Genomic DNA, 23,833 nt, shown 5'->3' on the forward strand with positions numbered 1-23,833 from the left:
CAATTATTTTATTATTATAAAAAATACAACTATTTTGAATGTTTCCCGAAGATTTTCAGCGCCATTAGAGAAAGTGAGATATCGAATGTAGCAACACACAAATATAAGAAGGACAATCTAATGGCAGTAGGTCGTCTCATACAGTATTTCGTGTTCGTCTTATAGTATAAACAAGTAAAGATATCTTGTTACTTGGTGTGAACCCACGATGTAGAATGTAGTATTCAACGAAAATGACGCCCGCTATCGTTTATCTCGTTCATACGCACTTATTCTTTGAATGTCTATCTTAGTCATACATCAACAACGTTTGAATTAAGAATTTACTGGAATCATACAATGTTTCTTAGTTCCCACATTTTATCTTGAGTTTGTGCAACAATAACGAGTCTAAATGTATTGTAACGTCATTGGGCGTAACTCAATTTTTTAATATCTCTTCAAGATAGCCTTTATTTCGACATGACATAATTATAATAAATAGGTTCTTTGATATAAACATTTCAAAAATACAAATAAAAAAAACACTTTTCCGTGCAATTATCTCCGCTTACGAACCTATTAAAAAGCAAGTTTGAATTAAATTACCTTAGAAAGTGACGTAGAATCTCCTTTCAGAAAGTATATCGATGTACATTATATGGAAAATATGCTGGTGTTCATTTCACCTAAAAGCCATCTCGGTGTTACCATTTAAAATATGCTGGTGTTCATTTCACCTTAAAGCCATCTCGGTGTTACCATTTAAAATATGCTGGTGTTCATTTCACCTTAAAGCCATCTCGGTGTTACCATTTAAAATATGCTGGTGTTCATTTCACCTAAAAGCCATCTCGGTGTTACCATTTAAAATATGCTGGTGTTCATTTCACCTAAAAGCCTTCTCGGTGTTACCATTTAAAATATGCTGGTGTTCATTTCACCTTAAAGCCATCTCGGTGTTACCATTTAAAACAATTTAAACAAAGTGCCGTCTATTATTTATTTTCACATTTTTTTGTCAAACTGTACCTAATAGACAACAGCTCAGTGACAGCCTAAACACTGAACTTCCGACGCATGAGGAATGACGGGGTTTCAGAGGACCAGTCCAGCATATGACAAGCCTTCTGACTCCGTTGACTCCAATCCGTTCCTCAGGTGCTCCAGCGTGTTGTTGAAATGGACATTGACCATTTCGGTTTCTTCCGATTGCTCCAGATTGGGGAGTTCTTCGCGGATTTTAGATATAACCTGAAATAAAACAAAGATTAATAACCATTCATCAGGATATATGTAGAGCAGACGGACGGAGAATAGATGACCGTGAGCTTCTACCCGAAGTCGGGGATGCCCCAGGAAGGCATAACACAATCTTTGGAGGTTTTCTCTGGCTCTCATTAGGGTAATATTGATCTTGCAGGCAGGCTGCAGCCCATAACAACTCTGTAAAACTACACTCGGCGTAGTCTTCTGGGTAAACTTGGGTATTTGGGTAATCTTGCAATTAATGAGAATCATCACAAAATATAAATAATACTTAAAATAAATTCCTAGGCTTTAATAAATCCTTTCCTACAGTGCCTACCTTAGCCCACCTCACAACGCCGCCCAACCGAGTGGCGACATAGTTCCCCTGCCATTACACTGTACAGACAGGGGCGCTCTTGTGAAAATAAGAAAAATCCAAATTGTGATGGACCACACCAGTAAAGCTCTTGGTTATGATCCCAATAGGATTGAGCGACTAACTGGTTGAAACACGTGCAGAAGAAAATTCTTTAAATAAGCAGCTCCTGCACGTTCGTTCGACAACAGTTCCATTCCCAAAAACAGATTTATTTTCTGTCAGGATTTTTTCAAATACAAACTCACTCTCATATCATTTCAGTTGTAAAAGGTTAACTAGAGTATTATATAATAACCTCGGTGGTGCATGTTGTGGAACGAATAGGAATATCAATGACCAAGATACAAGAGTCATCTTTTTAATAGCTAGTAAGTACAATTTCACAATTAAAGATATCACCCGAAAGACGATATACAACAACAGGCACACTTTGGTCTGTTTTGAATTGAGTACGCAACATTAGGCACATTTTGGTGGTCGATAGTTAGGAGTTATGGTAGGTTAAAAAACGCCCTGCATAGAAAACTGAGATAAAATGAACTGTTTTTCTCAGTTCCTGTAAAATAACCATGTAATATTCAGATGACGCCTTCAATTCTTGGTAATTTGACATAGAACTTCTGAATTTGTTACCCTATAAGTCCAAGGTATTTTGACAAAACATGTCATACCCTTTTTAAACAATCATGTAAGTATAATGACCTTGTTGAGTACTGCGGTGGTGATCTGCGAGTTGCTCTTCTCGTAGAAATAGATGTAGTGGTTGAGCAGCTCTACCAGCAGCTGGACCTGTACCGTAGGGTCCATGCACTGCGAGGCTATGCGCGCGCCCTTGTTCAGGCACTCCAGCACACGCTTGCCGTCTCGCATCTGCAAACAATCAATACATCTTTATTACTAAACTGCACCTGCATCTTATTCAATCCGAGTGGGGGACGCCCCTTTCCTGCACTACTTTGGTGGACACTTCCATGATAGGCCCAGCGTCTCCGCATACAAACAAGTAAATATATCAGCTTATACAGAAGATTTGGTTGAGCCGCCTTCAGCAAACTAAACAGTATACTAAAACAGCAAGATAATATGTTAACTTCCAGTTTTGACGTTTGTAGTGGAAGCCAAGACATGAACTCCTGATTAACCTAACCAAGAGCAGTGTGGTTGAAATGACCACCATAAAAAGAGCATGCATCGGATAAGCAGTAAGTCTAAGGTGGCCGAAATGAGGGAGCCGTATGTCCAAAGCTGGATGCCAGAAGGCTTATCAAGTGGAAGAAATATATCAGCTACGGTAGTAATTCCTCACAAACGGACCAGACAACTACTCAACGTGAAAAGTGTCCTCACTGAGGGAACTGGTAGGACTACTAACGGGACACCGCCACCTAAGAAGACACTTGCAGTAGTTGGGAGTGGAAAATACCAATAGATACAAGAAAAGTGAAGAGGATGAAGATACTCCAATTCACCTATGACACCAATGTCCCGCCCTGATGGGAACAAGGCTCAGCTACCTGGAAAGACACTTTGTGGAACCAGGAGACATAGCCGAATATCCAATGACGACCCTGGTGAACTGGTTACTGTCAAAAGAAACAATGGGCTCATGGCCCGAGTGCTCTCGGGAACTATATAAACTGTCTCCGTTTTATTAATAATACATTAAGAAAACTCCACACAAGAAGCTCTGAAGTTTTCCCCAGGGCCTTGTTAAGAAGAAGAGGGGGCGAACCTGGGTCTCGAAGAGATATATACTGTTGGACCATCAAACTGTTGAGACAAGCAGTTTTCATATCTTCATCTAGTTTAATGTGGACCTGTGAATGTTCTCACCTCTTCCCTACTCATGTTCTTGCCGCTCCAGAAGAGATGTGCGCAGGCGGTGACCCCTCTGCACTGGTCCGGCTTCTTCAGCAGTTTGCTGGCTGCTAGCGCACACTGGGTTCTGATGGGCTCCGCATTTTCCTCACCTAATGTAAATTAATGAACACATAATTACAATTCAATTAATCTATCTATCTAGATAAATAATAATGTAAATGTTTGTTTGTTCAAAATCTTAAAACTATGAAAGTTCTTCACAGATTGCTTTGAAATTTTTTGACACAATGTTGCATTTGTTTGCTTGTGTTTCTATATACCTATATTATATAGATGTCACCTGTGACAGGTAAAAACATGCTTTTTTGAAAAACAGTGCAATCTGTTAGACAAACATGCTTTTTTTAAAAAAAAACAGCGCCTTCTTTTGGACGTAAAAGCAACAGGTTTTTCTATCTGCACAGATAGCCTGAGCCACAGCAAAGCGTAGCAGGATGCAGCTTGTTAATCCAACAAAAAATTGATGTATTACAAAGGAGGTTTTTTAATTTAATACATATATTTTTTTTTTTATATTAACTCCACACAGGAGGCCCTGAAGAAAATAATTTCCCTCAGGGCCTATGTCATCTTTGGGGATGCTGTGTGGAGGGTCTTTTTGTGGAGAGGAAGGAGTGAACATGGGTCTTGAAGAGTCCCAAGTTGTAGGAGGGAGGAAATGCCGGCAGTTCGTTCCACAGCCGAGCTGTTGAACCTAAGAACGAATCGTAGAAGCGACCCGTTCTCATGTGACAAATGTCAACCGTGTACAAATGTTGGGCGCGCGTTTGGCGTGTATCCCGACTACGCACCGGTGCCGAAGGGATCAATGACGCTAGTTCCTCAGAGCATCTTCCATTGTAATACCGATAGAACAAGGACAGCATACCTACCTGACGCCTGTGCTCTAAAGATTGCAGTCCGTTTGTTAAGATTGGGGAATCTATCAAACGGACCGCCCGTTTTTGCACAGAGTCAAGGGTTTTTTTCAGGTATTTAGGGGCTCCGGACCAGAGATGGCTACCAAATTCGACAGTAGGGCGCACTTGCGATTTGTACAGGGTCAGCAGTTGTGTACTATTAAAGTATCTACGGGCCCTGTACAGTACGCCCAGCTTCTGAGAGGCCAACTTTACTCTGGCTTCGATGGAGCCCCCGTACCTGAGCTGGTCACTTATAGTTACACCAAGCATATCAATGGAAGGCCTGTTCGGAAGATTGCTTCCGTTGAAGGAGACTAGATTATCACACTATTAATGTCACACCCCAAAGTATTTCCTTACTGAATGAATGGTTCCGTATTATTCGAAGACCAGTTACGTATAGTACACCTTGGAGTAATAACATATGGGAACAGTTGAAGAAAGGTATCTTACCGAAGCAGTACATCTGTTCGAAGGTGGAGACTATGAGGGTGATGGCGGCCAGCTGGGCCTTGGAGTCGCTGATCTCGTCCTCGTACAAGGTGAAGGCCTGCGACAGGAACTCGTATGCGATGGTCTCGTACTTCTCAAACTGGATTAGTCCAATGGCCTGCGCGCCTTGGAGGAATAACCTACAGGGAATTCATCAAGTTTTAGCTTACTTAATAATATTAAGTTAAGTTGTTAAAAGAATGCACACTTCTGTCATGTTAAATAAGACACAATGTAGCGCTGTTTTGTGAATCATTCACCACAGGGCCAATTATTTACATTGGTTGTTTTATTAGGTAGCCCTTTCTAAAAAAAATACAATGTGTTTTTCACACACTTAAAGTTTTTACAGTTTCAGAACATAGAATAAATGGCAGGTCAAGCTCTGTCCCTAAACTTCACATATTCATACGAGAGAGTTCAACCAGTCTGCTTGATTTTTATTTTTTATGTGACACCTCACAAAAGCGTCCCTGTCTTCCCACCCGGTTGGGCAGCGTTGTGAGGTGCTTTAAGGTAGGGGCTGTAGAAAAGGATTTTATGTGGGTCTTGAAGAGGCAAAACAGAAGATGGTAGCTCGTTCCACATATGAGCTGACTTACACAAAAACAAGTCACAGAAACTACCCATTCTCATAGAGCCAAGATCAACTGAGTGTTGCGTTTGTGTCCGTCGAGTCTCACGCATGTGCGTCGGTGCATCGGGGATCAAAGCTGCTAGCTCCTTAGAGCAAATAAAATACTTGTAGAACAGACTCAGCGTGCCCACATTGCGTCTATGCATTAGAGATGGCAATCAGTCTGTTAACAATGGATTATCAATCAGACAAACCGCCCTCCTTTGCACAGAATCGAGCAGGTTTATCAAGTATTGAGGGCTCCAGCCCATAGGTGACTCCCAAATTTAATTGTAGGGTATACTTGAGATTTGTATAGGGTTAGCTGCTGGTCACTATTGAAGAATCTACTAGGCCTATCCAAGACCCCTAGTTTCCTAGAGCCCCAATACTTGAGCAGGTCTGATATACTTACTCCAAGCATTCAATAGAGTCTTTATTGGGGAGGGTGCTTCCATCAAATTAGACCAGACAGTCATTGATCTCCCTCTTTGCCGAAATCAGACACGCTTGGGTTTTTGAGATGTTGAAACTGACCAGGTTGGCCTTACCCCAGGCACGAACCTTCTCGAGGTATTGGTCCACATTTTGTTTCAAAACTTCCCGAGTTGATCACAGCTGTGGACATAAGTGGAAGCGGACTTGTTAAAAAGATAACCCTCGTGAACGGTGCTGTCGTCAGCGTAGCAATGAATTGGTGCACATTCAAAAAGATGGGCAACAAAACCAAAGTTGGTTGCATCAAGTGATGCATTAGACTTGGTCGACCTCAGCGTGGGTTGTCTTTGAGTAAGACTGACTAACGTAAAATGCAACATGGTTAATTGTTTGGAGTAATTAATTACACATTACCTGAGAGGTAAGTCTGCAAGTTCCGCTTTGACCAGTTGTGTAATTGTACCGTGGCAGAATTGGAAGATCTGCATACATTTCTTTTCCCACATCTCATCCTGAAATTAATCACAATCGATTAATCAAAATAATATACAAACAGATTCCTACTGCCATTTTTTACAATATTTTTTTATTTAATTTATTTACGATTTCTTATTTTGACATTTGGGGTATATCCGAATATACTTTTTAAGAAATTTCATTCAATAGAGACATTCATATGATGTTATGTTATGCTAGAACATCTATTCTGCCGTGTGGTATCTTGAAGAGCCGTCATCACCACGACCACAACTGAAGTTTTCAGGCATGTATAAGCCATAACGTTCCAAGAGGAATCAGTAGAGTTATCCACTACATAACATTAAAACTTAAGTATTGCAAGATTTGCATAACGTCTAGTTTCTGGGTTAAATCTATTCATCGCCTCAAAAAGTCCATTTGGTTCATGAACCTTGGATAAGTTCCTTATAATCTTCTCCTAGGCAACGGAAATTGGAAACAGCTAAGAGAGGTAGAAATGACACCACTGTCTATTTGGCTGTCCCCAACCCCAGATTAAACTTAGCCGACTCCGCTCATAGATTATTGTCATTATTAACTCATGACTGGAATTTCACGTACCAATATTACACATAGACAGAATTACACATGGAAAGAATTTCACCTACTTAAATCACACACGCCAAAAAGATCCAAATATCGTTAGATTAGATTTTATTGACTATTGTGTGCAATTCTCTTTGTGTGTAATTATGGCAGTAATTTGTTACAGTTCTAATACCTCTTTAGCCAGCTGCTTGTAGGTGAATGCCAGTTTGTAGGCCTGGAAGAGGATGGGGGGCACTGTGTGGGGCAGCCGCCGCGGGCCGCCGGCCGACAGCAGCTTCTTGGCACTCTTGAGGATCAGGTATTGCTGGTCGGGAGAGTCCGACTTGAAGTGGTGGATTAATCTGAAAAGACCACCAAAGATTAGAACTAGGAAACAAATGGGTCATAGACCAAATCAAATATTAAGTAAACAGTACTGTAAATTTTATTAGTTAGCAGGCTTAAATTTAATATGGTGTTAGCAGACCATTGAAGTTACCCACCGCTTTCCCACCCCGGTATAGGTGACTTATGGTCACCCCTTCGGAGTTCTCGCAAGAATCTAATTTTTTTGAATAAACGGCTCTACAATTTAAAGTGAAGTTAGACCTTCAATGTCCCCGCATACGGTGTTAGGAAGCGGTATGCAAGCGCTTACAGATGAGTGACTACAATGGGTGTTATGATCAATGAATACTTCTCAAAAATTTAAAACAAGAACAAATAAACACAGAAAATCAGGACAAAGTTAGAAAGCGTAGAATTCACAGTCTATTTACGAGAACAAAAAAGGGAGAAAAAAGAAAGAGGAACATATTGTACCAAAGTATCAGCAACCTAAAGTAGAGAAAAGAGATGAGAAGTACATGGTAAATAAGAAAAAAAAAGAAAAAAAATACATGATCAGTAACCATCGCGAATATCGTGTGGTCACCGAATTCAGGTGAGCTGTAAGCAAGAGAAAAAGAAAACACAAAAGAAAAGTGGTTCAATGCCTCGCAGCTGGCAGTCCCGAGGATGGATTGGTGGTGGTTGGGAAGACAAATGCAGGTCCAAGTGCCGCGCCCCTAAGCCGACCTCGTGGTGGTGCCCAGAAGAAAGTATATGGGATGATAGGGATTAACCCTAAAGACCCTAGGGGAGAAAAGCGTCAGGAAGTCGGAGGCAGGGCGGAAGGCACCCAGGTCAGCACGGACTTCCCTCTGACCCACAACCACCCTCAGGGGTGGCACAGATGTCTGGCAGAGTTCCATAAGTGCTAGAGCTTCAGTGAGCTTATGCGGGGACTAGGTCCGTGAACAACCCCTTATGGGGATATCAAACAACACAAAACAAGCAATGGAGTTCAGTTCTGGTCTGAATGGTTTCAAGATCTAAGATAGAAAAAAAAAGAAAAGAAAAAAAAAAGAAAAAAAACATACAGTCAGAAAACATTAGTGTCTATTAAGTAGATGAAAATTAACAATCGCAATAAACAATATAAAGTCAACAATTTAACAATCATAAAGTTTTACCTGAAAGAATAAGAGAATTAGATAAAAGAAGTAAAAATAAAAACATATGAAACACATTGTTTGGATTACTATAAAAGTAGATAAGTATATGCTAGAAAAAAGAAACAAGAAACATGTAGAGTTGCCAGTGCCATAAGATTAACTTGAACCATAGTCTGTCATCCTCACTTGTACATTGATTGCGGCAGCTTGGGCAGGGCAATCTCTATCCCCTGTGGGATGGTCGGCAGGTTTTTTGAAACGTGTACAAGTGGCACAGACTGCGGGAAGGGCTTTCTTAGGGCAAGTCTCGTAGTTATGCCCCAAAGTGGCGCAGTGACGGCAGGTTTCATTGTCTTGCTGACAATACTTACTAATGTGCCCATATTGTTGGCATTTGAAACACCTGGTTGCCCCCGTATAATCCCGAGTACGGCAGGCATTCCATCCAAGGAAGCACATACCGCTGTCTATGAGAACTTTTCTGGCTAACGGGTGACATGTAACCACCATGTTCATGGTGGGAGTGTCTCTCTTGCCAAAAAGCGAAACTCGCCGCATGGTTCTAAGATGATCTTCAAGAGAAAGCGTCGTTTGACCTACTAGATTATTGGTAAAGACCTCAGAGAAGAGCTCCTGGTCTGCAGATTGCTCTCCTTTAGGGACATTGTATAAGACAATCTTGGGAAGGCGTCCAAGTGGATTGATCATTTTAAGACCATTTGCAGCGAGCTTCGCTTCGGCCTTCCTGATGTTCTCCAATCCTTTTTTGTCTCTGGCTTGGAAAGCCATGCCAGCACCCTTGATTTTGCGGGACCGAACAATCTGGAAGTCATCTTGTTTAGGGTTGAGAACCTTCTCAAGCTTCTTCAGAGTGTCCTCCAAAGTTTTACCCTCCGGCACCTGAGGATAGAATAGGACAGTCAGCGGTTTCTGAGGAATCGGTCGTTCATGACCGTTCACCAGAATCTTTTTTGAAGCAGGCAGGTTAGCAGCAGCGTTAGCATAGGAGAAAGTCTCCTTATGTAGTGGCATAGTAGGAGCAGGAACTGATCGAGAGTTAATGAGCAGGTCTAGCCTAGTTGTAATGGCCGATTGAGCATTCAACATCTCGTCTATGGTAGAACTTCTTGTCGAGAGAGTGTTCATTTCCAACATCAGACGAGTAATGTCCGACATGAGGTCATCTAGGGTGGAGTTCAGCAAGTTTTTATCAGCCTTATTAAGCTTGTTACTACCGTCTGAGATTATTACACGAATTTTTTGGCATTTTTCCAGAGCTGGAATTGCCTTCATTTCTTGATTGCCAGGCGAGTCACTGTACCTAACTCGTTTTTTATTTTCGGCATTCGGAGTAGTGTAGGGAACAATGGAAGGCATTTCTTGATTATCAGCTCTAGTCGGAGTATCCTGGGCAGTAGTTTGTGTAGTACCTGCTTCAGCTCGTTTTTTATTTTCAGCAGTCGGAGTGGTGGAGGGAGCAGCGGAGGGCACTTCCTGGTTATCAGCTATAGTCGGAATATGCCGGGCAGTAGTTTGTGCAGCTCCTGCTTCACTGTCTGCCTCAGTTGTAACAATATCCCTATGGGACTTTTTTTTATATTTTGTGGCTTTAGAAGGTCCAGCAGTAGGCGGAATGGTGGATAAAATATCCTCAATTTCTTTCAACAATTGTTTACGACTCTTCGGAGGAATCGCAGAATTCCCAATGGAGCTGTCCGAATCATCGGAAGGACCCTCACTAGACGCCATTTATAAAGAAAGAGGGAAAAAAAAGACAAAAAAGGAAAAAAAAAAGAAATGGGGAAAAAATAATTTTTTCCCCAGATTTTACAAAATTTTCCCCAAAAATGGGGAAAAATGTCGGGAAAAAACTTTTCAAAAATGTCAATACATATGAAGAAATGTCAAAATTGGATATCAAAAAATGTTTTAAAGAAAAATCAATAAATATAAAAAAAAGTATTTAGGATTGATCCAACAAAGCTTCCAGAAGCCTCTAGAAGATTCCAGAAGGCTCTAGAAGGTTCTAGAACAATCCATTTAAAAAAAATAGCACGTGGTGAGAAAGGAAAGAATTTTGTAAACAAGTGACGTCACAGAAGAATGTTTGCGCGAGAGCTTCTAGAACGTTCTAGAGAGTTCTGGAAAAAGACTAGAGAAAAACATGGTAACAATAAGGTCACTGCCCTGGAGAAAAAAAACACTATTTTCACAAAGGAATATCACAAAATCACTGTTTTTTAACGGGAAAAGTATGGGCGATAGAGGATCGAACATATAACTGAATTTATATTGTTAAATGGAAAGAAAAAACACAAAAACGGGTACGCAAATACGACAAAGTACTGCGTAGTACGGAAAACACTCGTAAAAACGGGCAAAAGCACGTTTTTAAACAAAAGAAATACACCGTTGTGTTGTAAATAGTGATACTGATAACGTATATGTAAAAAAATATTAAAAAAAGCGAAAATTTTCGTTATTTTTGGGAGTACTACAAGGTTTGAGAATTGTAACTCCGGAGCGAGATTAAAGCGACTGCACTAGCGGGCGGCGAGAACTGAACTGTTAGCAGACCAGTTAAGTTCACCAATTTACCGCCAGAGCACTCTCATCTCTGTCGGCCAAGCAGGGATCTACGCTTTGCAAGTGGTTCACGGTACGGCCGGCAGAGGCGCTGCTGGTCTAAGGCGGGAGCGACCCTCCCCACCCACCCAGCCACCGGTGGGACGAGCAACGATTGCAAGCCATTAGCACAGCCAAGCTGAGCGAATCCAAACCGAACAAACTTTTCAATTGTAATACCGTGGAGATAAGACCAATATATTTCATCGTAACCATTTAATTAGCGTTTTATTATTGCTAACAATAACTATGTAAACACACAATGCACCTCTACCCCCAGTTGACACAGGAAGAGTGAGACAAAAAGTTACAGCACAATGTATTTATATATGTACAGTTTTCATTACAACACTGATTCTGTGCGGAAACAGTGATTTTGGAAAAATCATAGTTTGTTCAGATGTGAGGTTATATTTGAGTCCTGCAGCGGTATCTATTAGGTGAAAGGGTATGTATTGGTTTATGGTGGCGTACCTAGCCAACAGTCCCTGCTCCTCCACAAAGTCTTCTGCATCTTGAGGTTGCGCAGGTTGATCGGGCTGATCTGACACCAGGCAAGACAGCATCCCAAGAACTGCACTCACCTGAAAAACAACCACCACATTATTACAGTAGAATCCAGATAATTCAAACATTTTTCAAAAAAAGCTCAGAATTATGTGCGAATGAGTTAATTCGAAATTTGGTTTACAGATTCTACTGTGTATATAATATTGATCAAGGAAAATCAACTTTACTACCACTAGCATACCTGATCCTGCGTAGTGATGAGCGTCCCATTGTCCAGGACGCTGGTGAGCAAGTAGACCGCCAGAGCCTTCCGGCCACAGTAGTCCAGGTACTGCAGCAGGGGGGCGTACTCCTTGAGTTGAATCACGGTGAGGATATCTGCGTAATGGTCCACGGGCAACTTGAGCAAGCGGGTCAGCTCTTTGCACACGTTGGTGTTGTAGTCCACCCTGCAAATATTTACACGCTGCGTTAAATATAAGACTAACCAATCAAATAGTTCTCCCTCCATTTTTCTACCGCTACATCTATAAGAACAAATAATGCTCTCACAGATTTAGAAACGGTAAATGACCTCATATACCTAGACTCTTCTATAAGTGACGAAGGAGGCTGTGAAACAGAAGTGAAAAGAAGGTTTTCCACGACAAAAGGCGCCATGGGCAAAATGCAAAAGATATTGAGTGATATAGGCATAAACCATGTCACTCCATATCTGATACATGACCTAATATAAATTCCCCGGTTTTGGGAAATTTATATTAGTTGGGTTAATATCCCCGGGTGCACATCACTAATCGGATGAATGTAGCTACTCACTTCTGTATCTGTAGCTTGTCAAATATGGCGATGGTGTTCTGCAGCACCTTGTCAATGTAGTCCACACGGGTCGGGTAGCACTTGTGGGCGAGGCCTAGGAGGGCCACCTGCAGGGAGACCATATCCTCCGGGGGCATGTCTTGTCTGCTCTGAAAAAAGAATTTCAAATCAGATGAATGTCCATATTGACCACATTTGCCATATTTGACAATTTGTTTCCCGCTGGTTTTGAAATGTTATGCACCAATGACAAAGCTAAAATATCTTTTGCTCTGTACCGACCTTGCTAGGATGTTCAGTTCGATAAAATCGCCGTGTAGTTTGTGGCTATCTCAAGTGACGTCCAACGGGAGATAATCCATATTAACCAAATGCCTGTGATCTCTTACCAACAGTGTTTACCGTGAAAGTCAACCATACAAGTGCGGGGCCCCATTAAAAGTGGAAGATAGACCATCTGCGGTAAGTAGGCTTGTATCAGGATCATAGGAGTTGAAGGCAGAGAGGAGAACAAAGTTTTTCTTACACCTTGGGAGATGCAAAACGACCACTTAACCTTACAACCACATTGGCCCTTTATGACCACATTTGATCATCAAGACATTGGCCAAATTGGTTGTGTTTGACCATCTATTTGTCAATATCTTATGCTGTGTGGAGTAAAAAGGAGTGTACATAAAAAACTTAATAATATGTATGCGAACATTTTTGACCAAATATAACCGTATTTGGCCATATATGACCATTCGCAAGATTAAATTGTATTACTCAATGATATTTATATCGCACACAGTGAGTATAAATCATAGTAAGTCCAAACAATAAATTTATTTTGATATTTTAACACTCGAAAATTCCCCATTAAGTGTCGATTCTTGGTCCATTTTAGCTTTGGATCAAATTGTGATAAGCAGAACTGTTGAAAAGGCTTTGTTAACATATTGAGATAGAAATGTCAAAGAACCAACCTGTGTAATGGATGCAACTTGATCGGAGAAAACATCAAACAGGGGAACATTTGACGTTCCGGTTTCCGAGCCGTCTTCATCCAACACTGTCATGCTGATGTTGCCATCGTTTCTCTGGAAATAATGATTAAAACCATAATAATAAAAAATTATTATTGGAAATATATATTATCGATAATTTGCAATGAAAATATGAATGATTAGATCACGACCGAGACAAAAATTCGGAACTGCCAATTGAGCATAAGGTGAGCCATTTTAAACCTTTTTATATTTGCATTAATAATAATGATTGGATTATTTGTATAGCGCCGTTTTCGTGAGAAAATCACCTCAAGGGCGCTTCAACCATTTTATATTTAAAAAACAGTTTTTAGTTTTCGGATACACAATATTGTTATATACCTGACTGTAGGCGGCCAAGCGATCAATGAGCGCTATGATGATGTTCTTGACGTTGACTCCGGGCTGCAGCTCAGCGCAGGACTTGAGGAACGGCTGAAGGGTGGCGAGGTGGAACTCATCAGGGAACACCTGGAGGATAAAAATGCATTATTACTTTGAAATTCTAACGTCAATTTGGCAGAGACGATATTGCAAGACAGGACATTGTTTATTAATCTGCAGAAACGGGAAGAATGTTTGATATAAGGAATGGACTGCAGTCTTTGGAGCAGACATCAAGTGGGAATTATTCATTTCGAATTTATTATTCCAATGGAAGATGCACTGAAGAACTAGTGTCATTGATTTATTATTCCAATGAAAGATGCACTGAAGAACTCTAGCGTCATTGATTTATTATTCCAATGGAAGATGCACTGAAGAACTCTAGCGTCATTGATTTATTATTCCAATGGAAGATGCACTGAAGAACTCTAGCGTCATTGATTTATTATTCCAATGGAAGATGCACTGAAGAACTCTAGCGTCATTGATTTATTATTCCAATGGAAGATGCACTGAATAACTAGTGTCATTGATTTATTATTCCAATGGAAGATATTTTGTTTTGTTCAATCTTTTTAGTCTAATGTTTTTTTTCTATCTTGTATGGTATGTGTGGAAGTCTTTATCAGTACTCAAAGATGTCATAGGCCCTGAGGTGAAAGAGTTGAGTTAATAAAAATAAAGAAATTGTCAATTGAGAAATTTGGGTGTCATCCTTTAATGATGATGAATGATTAATGAAAATCACCTGTATGATGCACTCCATCAGGTATTCCTGCGCGATAGCATCCCGGCAGGACACGGCCTGCTCCAGGATGCCCGGAAGAATGAGCTTCTTGTACTGAGGAAGACCTGCGCTCTCCAGCTGCGAGAGACGCACCAGGTTGGTGCCCACCAGGATCCGAAGCTCTTCCCTCTCGCGTTCCCGACGCTCTTTATCCCTGAAACATATCACAGATTGATTCATTACTCATTATTGTGTGTTAACCGAGAAAGTAAAATGCATACCCCTAGATTGTTCATTGGATACGTAGATGAAACCACTTTGTGATAAGAATTAACGTTTTATAGCCAGACCGCAAGCAAAAGAAGGTGCGCAGACGCACGTCCGTTGCCATGAAAGGGCATGATTTATTAGTAGTTTGCTAGTGTCTGTTGGTGGCTTGCACTTCATTCCGGACGACACTAGGGAATCTTTCATTATTGGTCTAACCATAGCAATTTTGGGAGGTAGGCAACCCGGGAACCATTCATTGGATAACCACCACCTCTGCCATAGGTCTCTCCGAGTTTGGTGGTTTATCGGGTGTGCCCAGGTTCATGGGACGAAGCTTGTCCAGGTCTTGGGGGTGGATGCGGGCCATATTGGGATTACTGTCCAACCATAACACTTTTTTCCTTCCCTGAACTACTTTCCCTTCATTTCCTTAAAATACCCTTCACACAGCATCCCCAAAGAAGATATACCTAAATCCGGGGGGGGAAATATTTTCCTCAGAGCCTTCTAAGTGGAGCTAATGTAAAAAATTTATAAAAGTTTTCTTTTAAATCGGTGTAGATCAACCTTCTAGGGATTATTTGTTCGGTGGTTTTAGCTGTTTATTTGAAGCTTAAGTTAAGGCTTGATACTCCTAACTTAGTATCTGACTATAGCCGATTTGATGTTTACACAACAAACAAATAATGACAGACGTATTATATTATAATATGTAATGTTACCTGGAGTGTCCCTGGTGCTGCATCCGGACCCATAGCTTATTCATCTCAGCGAAGTTCATCAGCACAAAGTCTATGGCATCCTTAATCTAAAAAAGATAACCCAAAGTGTACTAGTTGTCAACAATAAAAATATAACCCAAAGTGTACTAGTTGTCAACAGTAAAAAGATAACCCAAAGTGTACTAGTTGTCAACAATAAAAAGATAACCCAAAGTGTACTAGTTGTCAACAATAAAAAGATAACCCAAAGTGTACTAGTTGTCAACAATAAAAAGATAACCCAAAGTGTACTAGTTGTCAACAATAAAAAGATAACCCAAAGTGTACTAGTTGTGAACAGTAAAAAATAATAATATAAAAATAGCCACAAGGAATAGAGCAAGGTGCGTCTACCTACCATTCCGTAGAAACGGAATAATGGTTAATCAGTTTCCGCATCTCCACTGCCATAAGTCTGAGGATGTTATTAACCATTCTACTGATTTAGTAAGTATAGTTTAGACTGGTATCACATTGTTTATACATATACATATTTATAATTGGGACCCTTATAAAAAGATTGGTATACAATATTCATACACATAGACTTATCGGACAGCAATGCCTTCACAGCCATTCAAGTAGGACCGGTGTAAAAGGTAGAATTACCTCTCCCGCCGTGTTAATAGATAATTGCAATGGGGTTGAAAACTTAGCTAACTTATCCAATATATAGCCACTATTTATAGGTTTAAGTACCAAATAGAAAACTCGGACTTAAATAAATCGTTAATCGAAAACATATATTCTATGGATAGGGTATCAAGAGGGTGGTGATATACCCCCTAAGTTACATAAATCCAGCTCTCAAAACAAATAAAAACTCTTCTAAACTTTTGGCAGTCTTTAGGAAAAAAATATGCGAATTTAAAAAAAAAACTAGATAGGAGTGCGAGAAAAATACCGCACTATGCTACACGGCCCTCAAAAGCACTTGAGCGGGGCGCAAGATGCACCAGAGGAGAGGGGGTGAATAGTTAGGAAAGTACCTAGAATATTGAGGCGCTATGGTTTCGATAACGTCCCGTTGATCACAATCAATTTATGCATGAGCGAAATGCTCATAATGCGCATTGTCACGGGTTAAAAAAGTTATCAAAGCGATACTTTGATAAATGGAGAAAATTGTTAGTTACCGATCCTTCTGCATCTACTTCCGCCTCAGTGACATCGGGCAGGACATTACGGGTGCACTGCAGCAGGTAGTTGCGCAGGAACAGTCCCCGCAGAGGGTGTTGGACTCCACGGCACATCTCCACCAGGTCCTGGAATATAACCATTATTATTTTTTTTAGTGTGAATATACCACAAGACTCCTAATAATTGCACGAGGTATGTTGTGAGGCTGAAGGAAGTGGGGAGGGGAAGGAAATAGGAATAGGTACATTGTTCTTAATACAATGAATCTTAGTATGTTATATTCTTGTTAATACAGACCGTAATGCATTATTTATATTTATCTTAATACAGATATTTATACATTATATTAATCTAAAATACAACGTAATTAATTACATATCCTTCATTGTATTAGGATTGCATCTTCAATCCTGTATACGTTTCATGTTTTAATTACGTTTATAATCTTAAAAAATATTATAAGTCTAAATCTCTAATATGTTAATTTTTTAAGTTATTAATAAGTTGTCCTCTCCTAACCACAAGCGTCAGCTTTTGTAGAAGAGTATATAAAATATGTAAGCTATAAATATGTTATATTTTGTAAAAAAAAAAAAATACATTGTATTAAGATATAATACGGAACTAAATAAAGATCTAATACATTGCAATTAATTACAGATACTAATTCATGGGAATTAATCTGAGGTCCCCCCCCCCCTCCCCCTGGCGACGCTCATGGATCAAAATTTATTACAGATTCCAAAATGTAAACCTATTTAATGACAAAACTTAAAACATTGTAATTAATTACAGATCTTTATACACTGTATTAGGATTACATATTAATACATTGTTATTAACTAGAGATCTTAATACATTGTAATTTATTACAGATCTTAATATCTACACCGTATTTAATGACAGGACTTAAAACATTGTACTAAATTACATATCTTAATACACTGTATTAGTATTACATATTGTAATTAAATACAGGGCTTAATACATTGTAATGAATGCATTGTTTCATAGTGCTTTCACATAAACGAAGTATTGAATTCTGTAAGTCTAAACTAAAACTGTGCAAGCGGGTTCCCTACAAAGCATTGGACCATCCCTAATAATGTAATTCCCTTCCTCACCTTGAGCAGATCCCTCTTGAGACTGGCGTTGGTCTTGATATACACCAGCCCCACGGTGATGAGCAAGTAGAGTCGGGGGACTATGTTTCCTGCGTGCTGAACCAGCTCATAGAGGTCTGCAACTCTCCGGCCTTTCTGGAACTCTTCCAGGAGATACAGTTCTAGGTGACGGAGCTCATCGGTGATGGCCATGTCTGAAGGTGGCAGGTTAAGGAAAACTACTGATACAATTGTTAGGTTAGGTTAGGTTACCGGTTGGTAGCCGAGTAGACAAATGTGTCAAGTTCCCACCCAGGTGTCATGTATTCAATTCTTCTGCTAGCTAAAACCCCCATCATTGCATAAACATCAATTTCTGCTTATGATGGAAGCAGGATAAATTCACACATTTTCAAGTTATTCGTAACCCGGGAATGGTTGTCTGCATTTAAAAATAAAATTTAAAAAAAAACACAATTTTATAAAAGGCTAACCTTCAAAAAACACCCGTTGACCAATCACAATGTGTAATAATACTACTGGTATTTTATGTGAATACCGTACAAGAGTTCCAACTGCCCATAGCCAGTGGAACTATGGCGTAGGGCAGGGGTCACCAATTACTTTCATTAGGGGTTCATTTTTTTAAAATACATGACCGTCACGGTCCGGAAAGGAAAAAGCCTAACAACCACGAAAACGTGGTCAACCGATGCCCGCTCCATTCATTCCCCACATGGATTGACGAAATCCACAGAGCTCGACGTCTACATCTCTGAACTCTGCGCCCCGGAAAACACTGGTCTGAGGCAGTCAACTCTTAGATCAGCAACATCATCAGCTGTAGGCAGACTGATGGAACCCATGCGCAAGCCAAATACTAAGTTTGGTGATCGCACTTTCGGAGCATCTGGGCCGAAGGCTTGCAATAAACTTCCTCCCGAACAAAGATCCATAACAAGTCCAACAGAATTCAGATCTAAACTAAAAACTTACCTTTTTAAGCTGTCATACCCTTAAATTAAATATACCATTCCTGAGAGAAAGTCCAGTTATATCCAATTTTCTAATTATGTCTGAAATCCTGTATATAAATTACGCTAATAAACAATTATTTAATGTTAAGTAAGTGTTAATCTTAAGTGACCTACCAGGTAAGTATGGTACTGTATATTATCTCCATATATAGTTAGTAATAACATAGATCATTGTAGAAATGTATTATATATTTATACAGCGCCCTTGAGGTGGTTTTGCACAAAAACGGCGTTATAAAAATCATCATTATTATTAGAGACTCCTGAGACCCTATACTAGCTCGTAGATCTACATGTCCCCACACCCACCATAAGAAAGAGGAAAAACTATGTGTCTTGGTGAAAATTCATTGATGACATACGCCACATCTTCTTACGGCGTTAGCCACCGACGGATCACGTGAATTAGAAAGGATACAAAGTTCATAATAACTTTTGGGAGACAACATAGAGGTTCTCAGCTCTCCCAGCATTGTGGAAGCGTGCTTCAGTGCTTCCGTCAGCTTTGACTTGTCCAGACATCTCTTCATCTGGAGTGCCTATGAAATAAACCAACATTCATTTGATAAATTCTTTATTTTTATTAATTATTGTGCTTTATATTTAATTATAGTGCCGGCAGCACCTAACAACAAATGCAAATTTCATATTGATGTTCTTCCACAATGGTGTGTCAGTTAAATATCAGTATTTTCCATAATCGTAAATGCAAATCAAAGGTTTTTTTTAAATTAAATATATTAAAAATGGTTGTTGTAGGTAAAATCTTACCCAAGTTTTAATTAGGTAGGTACTATCTCAAATACGTCATACATACCTACTCAAATATACCTATTTTCCTTATTTACAAAATATTGGAGTTCGACTAATGTTCAAAAATTATTTAAATAGGAAAGTTTTCCCAAATATTTGATTAGTGAGACTAACAAAATAATTGAAAGATAGCACAAAATGTAAACAAGGTGAATGTGTCAGCTTCTTGTAATTATAATGTTTTTCTATTAATAAAAGCATATTTTAAACGCTATAATGGTGCAATTACCTGAACTTTAACAACGCTGAGAGATTCATCTAACAGCTTTTCCTGCTCCTCCATTGGAGATGATTGATTCGTCATTGGCTAAAAAACATTCAAACATTTATAAACAACTCAATGGACTTTAATAGCTTCAAATGAACAATAGTAAATGTATTTAAAACATTGAGATAATATATTATTATCATTGACTGACCGCGAGCCAATCCCCAAATAAAGTACTCATAGTTGTATGTTTTAATCGGTAGTTGACAGAAAGTGAAGACTACTCCGCTTTAACTTTAAAAAAATACTTCACGGAATGTAATTTTAATGATTCTACATATTTACCTTATAGTATATAGATTTTGTTCCGCAACAATAACTTGCTGATAAAGCGGAATTTATTAAAACAAATAAAATGTAGGCCGAACGACGCTCCGGTAACACTTTTTGACAACTCGATAAAAGTGATTAATAAAATTGTGTGACATTTAGTTTATTGTGTTGCTAGCGATGTGCTTCTGTTATTCGTGTGGGTAAGTACTGAAAACTGTTTGTGCAGGCGATATTTTTTAACAATGAACAGTGTTTAAAGTAAAAATATTTAGTTTTAATAATGAATAATTAACTATTTATCGTTTTTCAATAGATGATATAATTAAACATATTCTTTTTTGCCCAATAAAAAGTAGTTTGCTTAATAGTAAATTTCACGGCATCTATAAGGCAAATAAATAAATTAAATAGTTACATGATAAAAAATGATTTATCTATCATTAATACAAATTTTCAGATAGATTTGGTTACATAGAAGTCATTATTTCGGTACAACTTGTCGAAAAATATGGTTTTATATGAGGTTCCTACCTAGCTTCTAATTTCTAATCAAAATGTCAAATGAAAACTGACGTCTATATTCTATGCATCTGTATATCTGTCAGAAATGATGTTTGTGTCAATAATTTTTACACGAAACCCACAATATTCATAGAATTTCGTCGTTTTCATACAAAACAGTTCATCCACCTCGATCGATCGTCGACAGAAATAGAACCGATCGATAAATCTCAATGCGGGCCCATTAAAAAGTACCAAAACAACAGATTGTTTTCAACAACCGGGGTCACGGTTCAATTGGCGAATGCTTCGGGTCAATTGCCAGCTGACATTTACATTACGATGAATGAAAATAATGGATCCAGACCGTCACTGAGCAACTACTTCGGCGCATCGAATATCTCTTCCTCCGCGGCGTTCTTCGACGAAATAACCGACATACAAAATGTCCCAATAACGCCTATTAACAACTCGCTCGCCAATATTGGAGTTTTAGCAGAAGGTTGATATTAAACTTGTTTTTTCCTATGTTACGTAATGATAATAATTGACGGTCTGCAATCGCAACTGTCATCTTCTCAGGAAAACTCTGGACTCTGGGAGTTTTTAACACAACTGATATGATGAAATTTTCATTGTAGGGACAATATTATTTGAAACACCAATTGGAGCTGTTGTTTTGTTATTTCGTGCACTTCTACCAACATTGTGAATTATTAATTTTTCTAGTGTTGCTCTCTTGATATTGACAAACAAACCTTTGATCAAGCAATAACACTTTTACATAACACTACATTGAATCAGACAGTTATAGTTACAAGCAAAAAAGACAATAGTTATTAAATCACATTAAGCCGCAATAATTCAACCTACTTAACAGTCATCAAAATAAAATTGTCTTCTATATGTATATGGTTTCTCGTCATGTCTGACCAAGATATTGGATTTTCTCTTCACATGTGACCAAGATATTGGAGTTTCTCTTCATAAGTGACCAAGATATTGGAGTTTCTCGTTATATGTGACCAAGATATTGGAGTTTCTCTTCATATGTGACGAAGATATTGGAGTTTCTGGTCATATGTGACCAAGATATTGGAGTTTTCTTCTTTTTGGTAAAATTTCACTATTTCTCCTCATTCTTAATACACGTAAATTATAATAAGAAATGGTAAATATACAGAAAAGTGGAACACGGTTAATATGCACTTTCTATCAGTTGGATAATAATGAGAAGTAAGTATTTCAGTTTCCAGAATAGAAAATAATGCATTTCAACAGTTATTTTGTTAAAATTATAATCGTTTGTTGTATTGGCTGCCATTGTTATTGATGTGAAAGTTTGAAGTATTTTTTTTCTTCTTTTATTTAACCCAAAATATGAACCTAAAAACGAAAAATAGGTTTTTCTGTGTATTTACCTAAGAAATAAGTATTAACGTCGAGAGAGAGTTATTAGAGCGTAATTACCATTTTCAGTTGACACCATGTTGTAGTTTTATACATTTTATCATATTAACAATATTAAACATGGCGTTAATTCTAATGACCAGGTCCACTATAAAAGGATTTACAAAATATGAATTTAAATTAAATGCATGTTTTTCCATTTCCCCTGATGTAAATAGTTGTTTTTTCTTGTAGTAATAATGTTAAAATGAAGTGTTATTTTAATTATTTATGTGTAAAGAATGAGACGGAATAGTAAAATTTAATTTTTTTTACAGCGAATATACTCAATTATTCTTGATCATTTGATGAAGTACTTCTAAATTGGTTTATTCACTTTCCCTATCTGTTGGGGGTATTTTAAGAATAAACTTATGTATCCACATTTCAAGGGCTTTTATCTTCCATATTTTCAAGTTTCTGAACTGTGAAGAATAAAGAAAGCAAACCATTTTGATTTTTAAACTTTAAATATCTTATCATTTGTTTCAGTTTCTGTGACAGATAAGCCGGACAATCAGAAACCAAAGCAACCGGAAGCTTTGAACAGTCAGATTGCAAATCAGGAACCTGTGGTTTGCAAATTGTTCGTTGACCAGTCTAGTGCCAATCCTTCGCTAACTTTCACCTCTGAGCCCAGAGTAGAGAAAGATACTCTGTTCAGCGCCCCGTTGTTTGACGTACCGAGGAGTATGTCTACCGGGGTCAACCAACTGCCGGATCCTTCGACGTTCTTTGATAACATTGGGCCTAATCCGTCCATGAATGTAGCGGGAGCTAATCCTAGTGTACCGGAGACTTTTGGTGCTTCCGTTGATATCGCTTTGGAAAAAGTATTGCTGCCGGTGAGTAAATGTATTATTAAATTAGTAGCATTGTCATGGAACGTTACTAGCAAAGAATGGAAGATCTACAGTCTCTCTTATCTAGGATGAACGTAGTATGTATGTGAAGAATGAGTTAATGATGAATGTAAGTAAGTCTAAAGTAATGTTGTTTGAAAGAGAGAGTACAAAAACAGTGTGCAATATAGTTGTGAATTAGGAATACTTGGAGCAGGTGGATGAGTTTGTGTATTTAGGGAGTACGTTTACGAGAAATGGGAAGACTGACAGAGACATTGAAAGGAGGGTAAATGCAGGTAACTCCGAGATTGCAGGGCTGGTGTAAGCCTAATGAGTAAGATCAAGAAAGGGATGCTTAGATGGTTTGGGCATGTAGATCGAATGAGGGAAGAAATGAATGTAAGGAGAATATACATGTTAATGGTAGCAGAATATAAATCATGTACGACTACCGTAATACGGGCATGAGCCTAGTATTATAGTTGAGAAAATCACCAAAATTGTAATCTTTTAAAATTTATAAAAAAAATAAATAAAAATTGGGTGTGTCAAGCCTACGCAAGACAGAAGTGAAACTTCTAGTATTCCTCTCTCTCTATTTTCATTTAATCATTTCTATTTTCTCTCTTAGGTTAGTTTGAAAATTAGAGGTTAAATAATTCAACGACGAAGCATGGATTTGCTTTTTCTAATATTTTCTTATAGATAAATCACGTTCGATTAATGTATAGTTCCAAAAATTTTCAATTTATTCACAAGTATACAATATTACATAAATAACAATATTACAATT

General features: G+C 38.6%; 2 protein-coding genes across 4 annotated transcripts in view; one reads left to right on the forward strand and one right to left on the reverse strand.

Moving 5' to 3' along the window:
* Positions 1-20,380, reverse strand: Vps35 (Vacuolar protein sorting 35). The gene is made up of 18 exons (XM_089648752.1): positions 20,258-20,380; positions 19,934-20,011; positions 19,310-19,430; positions 17,876-18,069; positions 16,748-16,876; positions 15,573-15,658; positions 14,602-14,794; positions 13,809-13,937; positions 13,404-13,517; positions 12,436-12,584; positions 11,858-12,065; positions 11,581-11,690; positions 7,179-7,347; positions 6,353-6,450; positions 4,846-5,024; positions 3,443-3,579; positions 2,312-2,479; positions 1-1,233 (listed from the first exon to the last, which is right to left on the reverse strand). The coding sequence occupies exons 2-18, from the start codon at positions 20,006-20,008 to the stop codon at positions 1,078-1,080; spliced, it is 2,415 nt and encodes an 804-aa protein (XP_089504878.1). The 5' UTR covers positions 20,009-20,011; positions 20,258-20,380; the 3' UTR covers positions 1-1,077.
* The window catches only part of LOC149410412 (trafficking protein particle complex subunit 12), an 11,064-nt gene continuing 7,548 nt past the window's right edge, over positions 20,318-23,833 (forward strand). The window contains exons 1-2 of one of the 3 annotated variants that reach the window (XM_089648754.1): positions 20,318-20,445; positions 22,688-23,040. In XM_089648754.1, the coding sequence (XP_089504880.1) occupies positions 22,888-23,040 (153 nt within the window). In that variant the 5' untranslated portion in view covers positions 20,318-20,445; positions 22,688-22,887. Of the gene's footprint in view, positions 20,446-20,813; positions 21,249-21,489; positions 21,862-22,687; positions 23,041-23,833 lie in introns of those variants that run through there. The other 2 variants (XM_089648753.1, XM_089648755.1) reach the window with 2 other exon arrangements.

The sequence above is a fragment of the Hesperophylax consimilis genome, chromosome 28, assembly GCF_061612785.1.
Source record: "Hesperophylax consimilis isolate HC1 chromosome 28, BYU_Hcon_1.0, whole genome shotgun sequence".
Taxonomy (NCBI): domain Eukaryota; kingdom Metazoa; phylum Arthropoda; class Insecta; order Trichoptera; family Limnephilidae; genus Hesperophylax; species Hesperophylax consimilis.

What these genes read in the sequence shown, in the direction of transcription:
- Vps35 (XM_089648752.1), bottom strand. Translation starts at nt 20,008, where the DNA reads ATGACGAATCAATCATCTCCAATGGAGGAGCAGGAAAAGCTGTTAGAT. An exon ending in TCAAGAGGGATCTGCTCAAG is followed by an intron (nt 16,877 to 17,875) that starts GTGAGGAAGGGA and finishes GTTATATTCCAG; the next exon opens with GACCTGGTGGAGATGTGCCG. An exon ending in AAGTAGATGCAGAAGGATCG is followed by an intron (nt 15,659 to 16,747) that starts GTAACTAACAAT and finishes TATCTTTTTTAG; the next exon opens with ATTAAGGATGCCATAGACTT.